The following is a 14,346-nucleotide window of genomic DNA, read 5'->3' as shown; positions in this document are numbered from 1 at the left end:
AACACAGCTAGAACTTACCAGAATTTTACTGCAAAAACAGTTGCAAGTATTTCAATTAATTATAGGCCTAATGTTAATAAACAACCTATTTAAGCGATTAAATCTCAATTGTTATTGAGAAATGTAGTGATAAATAACAGGTAGCCTACAATGAAAAAAAACCAAAATCACATAGTTCATCAAAATTGGCTTTTCCAGTAATGTGGTCATTAATAACACAAAGACAGAGCACAGTGTTACCCATATAAACACTCAATCCGAGTATAATGACGTGAAGTAAATAACATAAATATTATCATAAAGCACTCCATTGTATACATAACTGAGCAATAAAAAGAAATCTACAGTTCTGTGAACTCATCAATTATTAGGCGATTTTTACCTAGTAAATAATAGAAATTATATTTTACAGTACAGGCCTATACGTCTGACATATTGTTTTAAAAAAAATAATGTACAGTAAGGAGTTTGATACACGATGTGAAAGTACTTTTCCTCTCAGTACATTTCCTGGCATTAGCTGCACCCGAATGCACGGACCTCATCCACACGAACTGACGCGTCGCTCGGTCAACACCTGTCCCGCGGTGACGCGTTCCGGAGGAGGAGCGCAGACGCGTTTAAAAAGCCGCTCTCGACGCTTGAGAGAGCCACAGCGCGCTGATCTTCACTAGTCCGACTCAAACCACTCACACACCACAGAAACATGATTAAGAAAATGAGTCCCTCGGAGAACGAGTTTGACATCCCGGCGAAAAACTGCTACAGGATGGTCATTCTCGGATCCACCAAAGTTGGCAAGACGGCGATAGTGTCTCGCTTCTTGAGCGGACGCTTCGAGGAGCAGTACACGCCGACCATAGAGGACTTCCACAGGAAACTCTACAGCATTAAAGGAGATGTGTATCAGCTGGACATTTTGGATACTTCAGGGAACCATCCGTTCCCAGCTATGAGGAGGCTATCCATTCTCACAGGTAAATGTCAGATTATGAACCGGTGCATCTTTGACTCAACAGTATACCAGACTCGATTTCTAATCTCTCTCTCTTTATTCTTTTGGCCGCAGGTGATGTTTTCATCCTGGTGTTCAGTCTGGACAACCGCGAGTCGTTTTGTGAGGTCCAGCGGCTCAAGCAGCAGATCTACGAGACCAAGTCCTGCCTTAAAAACAAGACCAAAGAGAACGTGGACGTCCCGTTGGTCATCTGCGGGAACAAGGGCGACCGCGAGTTCTGCCGCGAGGTTCAGCGAGAGGAGATCGAGCAGCTGATCGCCGGCGAAGAGCAGTGCGCCTACTTCGAGATCTCCGCCAAGAAGAACACTAACGTCGACCAGATGTTCCAGAGACTTTTTGCTCTCGCCAAACTGCCCAACGAGATGAGCCCGGACCTCCATCGCAAGGTGTCCGTGCAGTACTGCGACATTCTGCACAAGAAGTCCCTCCGAAACAAGAAGATCAAGGACGGCGACGCGTACGGCATCGTTGCGCCTTTTGCGCGCCGTCCGAGCGTGCATAGTGACTTGATGTACATCAAAGAGAAGGCGATAGGAGGCGCACAGGCGAAGGACAAAGAGAGATGCGTTATCAGCTAAAACCGAGGCGCTTCCAGCGCTGCTGCGGTCATTACTATGGGATGCGGCCGTCTCGCTGCAGTCTCGGCTGAGGGAGTTATGCCTGTTGCGGTGACTCCGAATGGATCGCGTTCGCACCGGCGGTAGAAGTCATCGGCTTGAGCGCTCACCTCGCGACGTGTTATGCTCGCGAGATCTCCTGTACAGAATACCGACTCTGTTCTGTTCAGTCCGAGCGCTCTGTGATGTGGCTTATCAACTCCATGCTTCAAATGTGCTTTCTTAGAACATATGCCTTTCTGAGTGCCGAAGGGAGAACGGGGAGTTGTGTTGCAATGTCAGCGGTTTACATTTTTTTGGGTTAGATTTGATCACAAAGAAATCAACGTTTTATTGCAATTTGAACAATTTTTTTATTGTCAATGAATGTATATTTATTCTTCTATGTGATTATTGTTGGATTTGACACGTGGAAAACAGAAATAAAATCATTTCTCAAGAATATGCATGTTTCCTCGTTACTTTTCAGCAGTGCGCGCTGATGTACAAGACACTTCTTTATGTGCTCACACATTTAAGACTGCAAACCAGTAGCTAAATCTAGCATATGCATGCTTTGAAACTGCAGAATAATGTGAAAATAACTTCTAGGATGCGCAAACTATTGTCGTTTATATGTGACGCCTCCTTGATCTATTATGGGCATGGAATGAGGAGTGAGCAAATGTAAAAAAAAAATAAAATGGTTTCATATCTTCTTATTATCTGAAAGCTTGCAGCTAAACTCTATTGAGTATGCATGTTCCAGATATAACCTTTAAAACTGAACAATAATCTGAAAACACCTTCTAGGAAGCTCAAACTATTCTCATCTGTACGCGCTTGACGCCAAGAAAACGACGCGTGATTGATCTCTTCTGGCTTGTAATGAGGCTTCTCTGAGCACAGTTTCATGATCCGTCTCAAAGCTTGCAGATACAGTCCATCATACATATTCAGATCATATCCATTAAAACTGCAGAATAATTTGAAAATACCCTCTACTCTAGGATTCTCAAACTATTGTCTTTTGTTGTGTACAAATCAATTAATTTATCAATTACATCTTGGAACTAGGAACCAAAACTCTCTCTGAACACATTAAAAACATGGTTTCATCCAGGATTGCAGCTAAAATAAATTTTGAGTCTAAATATTTCAGATATATGTTTGAAAACTGCAGAATACTATGAAACTGCCTTCTAGGAAGCTCAAACATGAGTCATATGCTGTGGACACGCTTGGCGCCAAGAAAACATGACTTATAATTGACTAATCTATTTTGGCTTGGAACCAGGCTTCAAAATTGTCTAAGAAAAGGGGGGGGGGGGGATTAAATATGGTTTTATAAACTATAAACCCTATTTTGAGTATACATGTTCCAGCTACACTACCAGTCAAAAGATTTTGAAAAGTAAGATTTTTAAAGTTTTTTAAAGAATTCTCTTCTGCTCACCAAGCCTGCATTTATTTGATCCAAAAAACAGCAGTAATATTGTGAAATATTTTTACTGTCTAAAATAGCAGTTTTCTATGTGAATATCTGTTAAACTGTAATTTATTTCTGTGATACATAATAATAATAATAATAATAAAAGTTTCTTGAGCAGCAAATCAGCATATTAGAATGATTTCTGAAGATCATGTGACACTGAAGACTGGAGTAATGATGCTGAAAATACAGCTGCGCATCACAGAAATACATTACAGTTTAACACATATTCACATAGAAAGCAGTTATTTTAAATAGTAAAAATATTTCACAATTTTACTGCTTTTGCTGCCTTTTGGATCAAATAAATGCAGGATTTGTGAGCAGAAGAGAAATCTTAAAAAAAAAAAACTTAAAAATCTTACTATTCAAAAACTTTTAATGACTGGTTGTGTACATGCTTTAAAACTATAATATAATACCTTCTAGGATTCTCAGACTTTTGTTGTGCACACACTTGATGGCAAGCAAAAACGGCTTGAAATGGACTAATCTATGCTTGGAATGAAGCCTCAGTATTGCCTCCGAGAACATTAAAAATGATTGTTAACAGTTTAATCTATCTGAAAGCTTGCAGATAACCCCATCAACGGGTAAAATATTCCAGATATACGCTTTAAACCTGCACAATTACCTGAAAATGCCTTCTAGGATGCTTAATAATAGTCTCTTGTTGACCACAAGCAAACTTGCTTGTCATTTCACTAATTAATAATGGCTTGATTAAGACCCTAATATTGTTTCAGGTCACCCAAGCACATTAAATAAGACTTTATGTTTAAATGCAAGCAAAAAAAATAGAAGTAATTTAATTTAATGCACAAAAAAGGCAAAGTATACAGAATCTATTCACTAATAACAAGCACGTAATCTTGTAAATGCTACTCTCAAAGTAAAAACTAAATTATAAAAAATACAGCAATTTTACAAATATAAGTGTGGCATCAGTGGGTTGGCTGGTTAGTTACACACAGCAGCACGGCCATGGTTCCTCTGCAGAGTGTCAGGAGGGTTTGGGGATGTCAAACATGCACAGGCTCTTGTATTTCTGCAGAAGCTGGTTCTTGGTCCGGACCTGCTCTCGGAGGCTGCGCAGTCTGCTCTCCTGCAGCGCGGGACTCATGTCGATCCCCGGCATCGCCGCGATCTGCTCCCGAGCCTCCTGGATCTTCGTCTTCAGCTTGTTCAGCTCCTGATGGACGTCTGGACTGTCTTTGTCCATGCTGTTGACGGGTGAGTGCAGGCAGGACGTTAAAACCGAGCGGCTTGAAACACACACGCTGCTGTTGTTTACACACAGACCCGACGGTAACACGTACTGACACGTGACAGAACACGGCGAAATAATCCTGCATGCTGTGCCTTGAAACATAAAAAAAAAAGAATAACTACGTCTTACCATTTTATTATGTCGTGAATAATAGGTAAAAAGGAATAATCTTCAGCCTCCTCTAGCACCGGTTCAGCAGCCGCCATGTTTTCGTCGAGGGGTTGCTACGTCATCAACGCGCGTCGGCGTTTCTGCGTAAACAACGTCATGACGTTTTTTGTTTTGTTTTTGTTTTTTTTAATTAAAATTTTGCTAGTAACATTTGACATTGTAAAACAGACTGTTAAAGCTTTAGAGTACACACAAAGAAAACATCAAAATAAAAAAGAAATAAAGAAAATAAAATACGTTTACATTTCGTTTCGACTCAAGTGGGGGGATAGAGAAAATCAGTTAAACCTTGAATCTCTATTTACAGATGACTCAATAATTATGTTTTAAGCGCGTCGGCGTTTCTGCGTAAACAACGTCATGACGTTTTTTGTTTTGTTTTTGGTTTTTTTAATTAAAATTTTGCTAGTAACATTTGACATTGTAAAACAGACTGTTAAAGCTTTAGAGTACACACAAAGAAAACATCAAAATAAAAAAGAAATAAAGAAAATAAAATACGTTTACATTTCGTTTCGACTCAAGTGGGGGGATAGAGAAAATCAGCTAAACCTTGAATCTCTATTTACAGATGACTCAATAATCTTATATGTTTTAACTGACTTAAAACGTTTAATTAAAATAATAAATAAATAAATAAATAATACAAAACAGTACGGTTCTGCAGTACAAAGATGTAATAATGTCACGGAAACTGAATATTTTCCAAAGTATATTTTACACATTTATAATATAAATTTTTCAGTGTATAAATTGGGATTTTATTCATGATATTTATGGGTTTGTGACATCTAAAAGATTGAAAACCACCTGGTCTAAGTCACCGATTTACATACTGTACATTTAGCAATAGTAATCAAACTCATCCTTAACAATTCTGCTCTAATATCTAGTTTTCTTCTTTCCATTATTGAGCTGGAACTCAGTGCTGAAAAGCTCAGAGTCAGCACACGACTGATTGTAAGAAAAAGCAAACATTCAGAAAAGTAAGCAAAGAAACGTCACACAGTCTCCATTGTGTGTCCACACAGTGTTTCAGGTCTAGAAAGAAACTATTTCCACTCATAATAATGCTTTTATTGTTGCTTTAATACTTATTGGCTGTTTTATGTCTTGGTCATCTGCTGAAGTTGAGATGCGTCCAACAAAACAGAAGATCTTCGCAAAACTTCCCAGGAAACCTAATAACTATCGCGTGCATTGATAAACGTGAATTTTGCCCTCTGTTAACCCATCATCACCCTCTGCCCTTTTGTTCTGAATATCTTCAGTCACGCTCTATTGAACTGCATTCCTGTCGATCTGGAGATATTTGCTTTGGCATTCCTGTAATATTGATTTTCATAATCGTTGTCCCAGATATGAATGCTATGGAAAGGTTAATTGTACACCATGTTGTGTCTGTGTGTGTATATTCGTTTAGGGCAGATCTGTGACTGTGTTATATCCTCATGAATGGATCGTATAGAGTAAATCACCTGTTTTTTATTTTTCATGTCAGTTTATCGTAGAACTCCAACATTTAGAGTGTTGTGCATCGATCAGAGCCTTGAACAGATGCACTTTTATTATTTGAATATGAATGCATGATTATTAATGTTCTAATGAAATGATAAAGTGTCTCTACTGCAGTGATTCCCATAGGAAATGTTTTAAATTTGCTTTGGCAGATTTTTCTGTGAAACAGATATGATGCGGAAATTACAATTTAATAAAAATATAAATGCATTGAATATATATATAAATATATATTTGGGCTGCTAAAGGATTCAAATAAATAATTAAAAAAAATGTATTAAATATTTTAAAAAAAAATCAATATTTTGGTTTTACTATACATATATAAATCTTTATATTTGACCACTTTTATAACTTTATAATTGTCCTTTTTTGGTGGATTTTCCTTCTCTTCAACTCAGAGACTAATGCTTGGACAAACAGACATACAATAAACTATTGTTTTGTGAGAAACTGCAAAAAAAGGGATTTGAATTCTGTTTGCAGGCTTTGCTCTCATTTTATTATGCTCAACTAATAAAAGATGACAAACATGTTTTTCTTTACTTCGTTACATAAGTTAGACAAGTCTGTTTTGCTCTATTAAGCAGATATTTATTAATGGATCAAGTGAGCTATTCAATCATGCTGTTGTTTATAGCAAACTAACTGAATTTGTGGTCAAATGAAAACACACATTTCAGTTATAGTGCTTACAGTAAACATGAATTTCTAAAATTAGAGTTTAGTTGTAGTCGTAGGAGTGTTTGCGTCACACAGAATGCCTAGTTGTTACTGTAAGGGAATTACAAGGGATTGCTATTGTTGTTTAATTGCTATATAAGGAATTCCAGGTATAGATACTTTAATAATAATAATAATAATAATAATATGTTTTTATATAGCGCTGTATAAGTTGCTTTCTCAAGGTGCTTTACAACACAGGCAAAACACAGCAAAAACAAACAAGGCAACACAAAAATAGACACTAAAACAAACAAACAACAAAATTAAACCAGTAACCAAGTAAAAGCAACAGTTAATGCATTTCCAACATGAATTAAAATCACCACTCAAGAATAAGGTTAAGAGTATGCGTTTACAGTTTTAAATATTTATTTATATTAAGAATGTATTTATTTGTATGTGTGTGTATGTGTGAGTGTGTGCGCGCGCGTGTGTGTACATCCTGTCAGCTCACAGTAAGGTGTTGCTGTGTTTGTTCGTCTCTGACTGCTTGAACAGCGTGATTGTTCTGATCTGACGGTTAGCAAACCCTCGGAGCACGTGGTCCATCATCAGTTATTATTCATTAATGACAGGCCTCCTCCATTATTTCTCACACTGTGCACACACTGGCTTGTCATTAACAGGATGTTTTGATGGAAGCACATTGTTTGCCAATCACGCTTCCTCATTGCAATATACAGTCTGATCCATACTGGAGAAAAGCACAATCAATACTTCAATCAATAATCATGCCATTGAGATGATGAAACCATGTACATCATACGCTGGGTAACATATTATGATGATTCATGTTTTATAAGATCGTTGAAGTGTGTTGTTGTGTTACAAATAATAACTTTACTTATTTTCTTTAACAGAAAAAAAGAAAAAGAAGTAGAACAATCATAAATCAAAGTTACAATGGAAGTGAACGTGGCCATTTTTTCAGAATGTAAAAGCAGAAATGAAGCTTATAATTTTATAAAAGCATTTACATCTATACATTCTTTCATTATTATTTGAGTTGCAAACCTGTTCAAAGGTTAAATGATCATTTTTACAGACATTTAGGGGTTTAGGCTTCATGGCATTGCACGGTCATGGCGACATTTTTTTTATATATCTGCTTTATAAAGTTTGAATATATTTTTATTCTTTACACAGACAAGGCTGACAAGTAAAATTTCACTTTTGGGTAAGAAAAAAAATGACAAAAATAAAACGGGAACTTTTTAAAAGCTATACAGACATTTAAAAAAACTAACAAAATTACAAAATGACACTAAACAAAATTAAAAACTATAACTTTTTTTAAAACTACCTTAAGAAACAATAAAAATGACAAAATTACACAAAAAAATAATAAAACTTTTTAAAAGCTATATAGACATTAAAACTAAAACAAATGACAAAATTACAAACAACAAAACTAAAACTTTTTAAAAACAATATAAAAGCAATAAAAATGGCCAAATTACACACACATAAAAAAAAAACAATACAACTTTTTATTAAAATAGGCATTAAAAAACTAATAAAAATGATTAAAAAAAACTAAAACTATATAGACATTGGAAAAAAAAATAATAATAATTACTCGAGCTAAAAAGGTAAAAACTAAAACTTTTAAAATAGACACTAAAAATTACACTAATTTTTTTTTTTACTGAAATCAAAATGAAAACAGAAAATTTAAAAATAAAAACTAATTCTAAATAATAAAAATTAACAGTGTCTCAATGATAAAATAACACAGCTCTTCCACATTTGATCTTCAAACTGCTTGAAACTCTGGTTTATTTTATTTTTTTTAAGTTTTCATCCATTATATACTTTTCTCATATCTATTATAAAGTTGGATATATCTTTACAAAGACAAGTTTAGGAAGTGATATGTTCACACAAACATCATGTAAACACACACATTGTTTACTGTTTCTAAAGAAAAAGCAGGAAATTGGAAATTACTTTTTTTGTTGTCAATTGAAAATACTGAACCCTGCACAGTTTTTCAAATAGTTTGGCAACAGTGATACAGAGCAAGTTCAGCCATGTGTCCTTCGAGGGAGTGTAAGTCACATTATAGGTGAGGATACAGATTGTACTGTTCTCATATCGTCCTTCTCTTTTAACTTCAATGACACTGGAGTTCACGCCTAGATTGCCACATCACGCTGATCTTTTGTTCGGAGGGAGAGACTTTGGGAAGCTCTGTTCCGTTGAAAGCACCCTAGACAAATCTCCTGGAATATTTCACAGTCATTAGGAACTCTGGAAACCTCAAGTATCTGTTTATTGGAAAATTACTGTTATGCAACACAAAAGGAATTTGAAGCATATAAATAATTGAGTGCAATATGTGGAATGTGTTAGAAACACATGGGCAAAAAGTGAATAAGACCTCACGCGTGCTCGTCGTAACCGTTTCGAGTGTGGTCTGAATTCTAGGTCAGGTTGTGACAGAAACGAGGGGAAAACAAGTTGTTCACTGTGCTTTTTTTCTCCGGCTGCTTATGAAATGTTCTATCTGTGCGGTTTCACACTTCAGTGGTTTTGCAGCATCCGCTTCCTGACGCTTTAGGTCCAAGAAAGCTGTGGTCTGACTTAATCAGAAACTAGCTGTTGACAGCTCAGCTAAACTTGGTGACCACATTAGTGACCATTAATGGCACCTGTCAATCTTTGACCAACCTGCAAAAGAGTGAGTTTAAAACCCGGACGTCAAATCTCTGTCGTGCATTTAACCCTCCTGTTGTTCAAGGTTATTATACTTGAACGGGACATCGGATGAAATTGTCACTTTTTTAGCTTTTTTGCATTCAGTCAGGATTCTGGCGAGTCTGCCGGCTCAGAAAAGCTGAAAAGAAAACATGCAGCAGTTGTCTGAGTCTGAAACTCTCATCCGGCGAGCTGTTTCAATCCACAGCCGGTTTCTATGTAGATAGCTAGCTATTTGAATAAGACCACCTCTGAGCCGAATACGGATATATTCAGGTGTCTTGTGTCGACGCCCCACGGAACAGAGAGGGGCGGAGTGAGTAGCTCATTAGCATTTAAAGAGACATGCACCGAAACGGCTCGCTGTGAACAGAGCTGACTTTGACAAGGTAAAAAGAACGTTGTTTTAAACGACCATTGAGGAATTTTAACCAATGTATGTCACAGACATTTCAGGAAGACCTTAAAGTATTATACCAACTTGTGGAAAATAGGCATCTGGTGTCCTCTGTAAAGGATTAGTTCACTTCCAGAATAAATATTTCCTGGTAATTTACTGTCATCCAAGATGTTCATGTCTTTCTTCAGTCGAAAAGAAATGAAGGTCTTTGAGGAAAACATTCTAGGATTTTTCTCCATATAATGGACTTCAATGGGGACCAATGGGCTAAAGGTCCAAACTGCAGTTTCAGTGCAGCTTCAAAGGGCTCTACACGATCCCAGCCGAGGAATAAGAGTAAATTATCAGGACATTTTTATTCTGGAAGTGAACTAATCCTCTAAAACCAAAACTAAAACCATAAAAACTTATTTTACTTTTAAATTTTATTTATTTAACTTATTTTACATCAGTTAGTTGCTAAGACAAAATTTTTTCCGTTTTCATTTAATTTAACTTGATGTAATAACTAATTAACTAAATAAATAAATAAAATAAAATAAAATAAAAAAAATAAAATATACATACATATTATAAAAAACAAAAAAAATTTTTTTATAAAAGCACACACCAAAATTACTTTAAAATGAAAATAAAAACAGAAAATATATATTAACAGCAGGTGAATTGAGAACATGTATGGTCCATCGTTCTTATTTTATTTATTTTATTTATTCCAGGTTCATTAGACAAATACAATACATACATATTATAAAAAACAAAAAAAATTTTTTTATAAAAGCACACACCAAAATTACTTTAAAATGAAAATAAAAACAGAAAATATATATTAACAGCAGGTGAATTGAGAACATGTATGGTCCATCGTTCTTATTTTATTTATTTTATTTATTCCAGGTTCATTAGACAAATACATGATATATACAGTATATATATCATCTAGCTGTCTAATGAACCTGGCATTGTGTATTACGACTAATATAGATGTTTGACGAATCGCTATGTTCCTCTTTTGTAAGTGGCTTTGGATAAAAGCGTCTGCTAAATGCATGAATGCAAATATAAATGTATCTAGCATTTGTGACAGAAAGCACAGTCCATTCACAGCATCACTAAAGAGACGAGCCGCTCATAGTTTCTAGATCTGCTGCAAATGTCACAGATACACTTTAGTGGCTTAATGTGAGGAATATTCCACATATGCATCTCCAAATGCACTGGAGAAATACATAACATACATAAAAGTTCCACTGAATAAAGACGTTTGCGTCATGACAGATGCTTTTTTACTGTATTTATTTAGTCTGATCACGTAAGTGAGGTTGAGATAATCTTTCTTACAGTTCAGCTTAAACTGTTATTATGTTACTGGCATGTTATATACTCTCCAAAGCCAACTTTTCCTCTCATTTGGCACTTACTGGTCTGGTCTGGGCACCAAACTTTCCTGCTGCCCTCTTTAAAACCCAGCTCAGACCAGCATGTATTTCAATGATGATTCTAGTGTAGATATGCATGGATTCTTTCACGGATTTCTTGACTAATATTTGAGAAAGGCATAGATTTCATTGTGGTGTTAGCTTAGTATCACTATTAGTTTTTATTAATAATTATTAGTAGTCGTTTTTACACTGTAAAAAATGATTGCTGTGATTAATTATCACAACTTAAAATTCAACATTAGAATAAGTAAAAATATGTCATTTCAACTTTAAAAAAAAGTGTTTGTGCTTGTCACTTAAAATGATAAGTTTAGTTAACTTTAGTTTTGTTAAGTTGGATAGTTAAGTTATCTCAACAAATCTTAAGTTCACTAATTGCAACATCTTTTTTTTACAGTGAATATTTTGGATTAGTTTTTAATAGTATATTTTCCATTTTAAGTTTTACAAATTATGTTGTGTGTTTTTTTTTTTATTATTTATTTATTTAATATGTCTGTATAGTTTTTATTAATTTCTATTTCAGTTTTAGTTTTAGTTATTTTAGTACATCAAGTTAAACTAAATGAAAATGAGAAATGAAGTTGAAATATATGTATGTATGTACACTGAAAGAAGTCTCTTCTGCTCATCAAGGCTGCATTTATTTTGATCAAAATACAGAAAAAAAGTTATATTGTGAAATAATGGTTTTCTATGTGAATATGTGTTAAACTGTAATTTATTTCTGTGATCAAAGCTGAATTTTCAGCATCATTACTCCAGTCTTCAGTGTCACACGAATTATTCTAATATGCTGATTTGCTGCTCATGAAATATTTTTGATTATTTTAAAATATTTGTATTTATTTTATTCATTGTTAAATAACTTTATATATTTTTTTAGTAGTTTTAGTTAAATTTTTTTTCCCCCTTATTAACTTTCATGGATGCTCTAGCTTGTGGACCAGCCATGATGATCACCAGCACAAAATACTGGTCGAACAGTCTGGTGAAGCTGGTTGACTACACGGTTAGCTGGTTGAAGCACACAGTCCTGAACTCAACATGCATTGGTGACTTGTGCTGCTGTTTTTATTTTTTCAGCAGTAATTCTATCGGTTACATAAGCACACACACACACTCACCCAAGCCAGATTCCGGAGGTTTCTCCCTCATTTCCATTAAGAGTCAATCAACTGGATCTGTGTTGTGCCAGACAAGACAGCCTTCACAGGCACCTTTACAGTGCACACACTGTCTGATTGTATTCAGACTCTCCTTTCGCTTCTCCATGACGTGTGTGAGCAGACTTTTTGTTTCTGGCACTGTAGTCGTGAAATAGTTCGCTATTTTTCCAGGCTTTGAGTGAGTGTGTGTATCTGCATATAATGCCCTCTTCACGTATGTACATGCAATGAGTTATGATGAAAACCCCTGCAAAAATACTTTTTGTTTAAACCCACTTGACCTATTCATGAAACACGAGCACATTTCTGTGTAAATCGTTCATAGATCCGTTCATATGTAAACTGCAGCATTCTGTTCAATAGGACAGTTTCATTCATTTCATTTCATTTATGTATAAAGCACAAATAAACACAACAAAAGTCGACCACTCTTCTCAACTTCAATATTGATCTTGGATGTGACAGAGTAATACTGTCTGAGGATTGCAAGAATCTGGCTGATTTATTCACATTTAAAAGATCTGACATATAGGAAGGTGCCAGACCATGTAAAGACTTTACATAGTTTACATAGAAATTGCTCACTGTGTCACTTACTCACTCTGTATTTAAGACATGACATTTTTATAATAATTTTGATAAATCTATAAAATGACTAGTTTAATGCAGTGCCTATGAATACATATTAAAAGTTTAGTCACTCCACAATGTAGCTGCTTTCAGAAAACAGTGAATGCAGTCAGAATACTAGTGAAAATACAAAGTATTTAGCTTTAAAAAAAAACCTCAGTCACACTTTATTTTTAGGTCAAATTCTCGGTGTTAATTAACTATTAATAATGTTACTAATCTACTTACTGCTTAGTAAAGTAGTTGTTAAGTTTAGGTATTGATTAGGGATGTAGAATATGGTCATGCAGAATATGTGCTTAATAAGCACTAATAAATAGCCAATATGCTAGTAATATGCAAACTAATTAATAGTGAGAATTGCTCCCTAAACTAAAGTGTTACCAAAAACTCAATAAAAGCACACCAGTATGATTTTAAATTTTTTATCATTGTGCCAGATATAAAGAACAAAACAGGCTTTATTATGAAAGGATATTAACTTGTCATATTGTGTTGAAATTCTTAAATTACACAACCACTCAAAAGTCTCTTCTGCTCACCGAGGCTGCATTTAAAAAAAATTACAAATACAATAAAAATTTAGAAATATTATTACAATTTAAAACAGCTGTTTTTTATGCGAATATCTGTTAAACTGTAATTTATTTCTCTGATGCAAAGCTGAATTTTCAGCATCATTACTCCAGTCTTCAGTGTCACATGATCTTCAGAAATCATTCTAATATGCTGATTATTAGAAACATTTCTGATTATTATCAATGCTGAAAACAGTTGTGCTGCACAATATTTATTTATTTATTAATGTACTTTTTGGAAACAGTGATTCTTTGGTGAATACAAAGCTCAAAAGAAATGTAATTTTTGTAAGAATGTAAAAGTCTTTTCAGTCATTACTGATAAATTTAATGCACAAATTAAAGTATTAATTTCTTTAAAAAATTTGCTGACTCCAAACTTTTGAGCAGTAGTATATATAAAATAAATAAAAAATACAATAAAGCACTGGTAATATCAATACATTTCTTAAATTGTTAAATCACATAAGAAAATAATAGAAAGTCATTTAAGAAATGTATAAAGTTTTAGTAAATATAATTTAATGAATGTCAAAGGTAGTAATTATTACATGAATAATATTTGCTCTATACTTTAACTTAATGATTTGAGCACTTCATCCCTGATAACAGCTAAAGGAGCAAAGTAGCTAATAA

General features: G+C 34.6%; 2 protein-coding genes across 2 annotated transcripts; one reads left to right on the top strand and one right to left on the bottom strand.

The window, feature by feature from the left end:
• Positions 1-590: 590 nt before the first annotated feature.
• LOC107726263 (dexamethasone-induced Ras-related protein 1) lies at positions 591-2,927 on the top strand. Its single transcript, XM_016535793.1, has 2 exons — positions 591-977; positions 1,070-2,927. Exons 1-2 carry the CDS (start codon positions 707-709, stop codon positions 1,594-1,596), a joined length of 798 nt encoding a protein of 265 aa, XP_016391279.1. The 5' UTR covers positions 591-706; the 3' UTR covers positions 1,597-2,927.
• Positions 2,928-3,954: 1,027 nt separating this feature from the next.
• med9 (mediator complex subunit 9) lies at positions 3,955-4,618 on the bottom strand. The gene is made up of 2 exons (XM_016535794.1): positions 4,506-4,618; positions 3,955-4,329 (listed from the first exon to the last, which is right to left on the bottom strand). Exons 1-2 carry the CDS (start codon positions 4,580-4,582, stop codon positions 4,110-4,112), a joined length of 297 nt encoding a protein of 98 aa, XP_016391280.1. The 5' UTR covers positions 4,583-4,618; the 3' UTR covers positions 3,955-4,109.
• Positions 4,619-14,346: the final 9,728 nt, after the last annotated feature.

The sequence above is a fragment of the Sinocyclocheilus rhinocerous genome, unplaced genomic scaffold (assembly GCF_001515625.1).
Source record: "Sinocyclocheilus rhinocerous isolate Xijiao unplaced genomic scaffold, SAMN03320098_v1.1 scaffold546, whole genome shotgun sequence".
Classification (NCBI taxonomy): Eukaryota; Metazoa; Chordata; class Actinopteri; order Cypriniformes; family Cyprinidae; genus Sinocyclocheilus; species Sinocyclocheilus rhinocerous.
Note: the sequence above shows the minus strand (reverse complement) of the source record. Positions and strands in the feature narration are given on the sequence as shown.

Bases quoted from the DNA above. Each gene is read 5' to 3' on its own strand.
- LOC107726263 (XM_016535793.1), top strand. From the start codon at position 707: ATGATTAAGAAAATGAGTCCCTCGGAGAACGAGTTTGACATCCCGGCG. The intron at 978-1,069 runs GTAAATGTCAGA...TTTTGGCCGCAG, and splicing joins GAGGCTATCCATTCTCACAG to GTGATGTTTTCATCCTGGTG.
- med9 (XM_016535794.1), bottom strand. From the start codon at position 4,582: ATGGCGGCTGCTGAACCGGTGCTAGAGGAGGCTGAAGATTATTCCTTT. The intron at 4,330-4,505 runs GTAAGACGTAGT...ACCCGTCAACAG, and splicing joins ATTCACGACATAATAAAATG to CATGGACAAAGACAGTCCAG.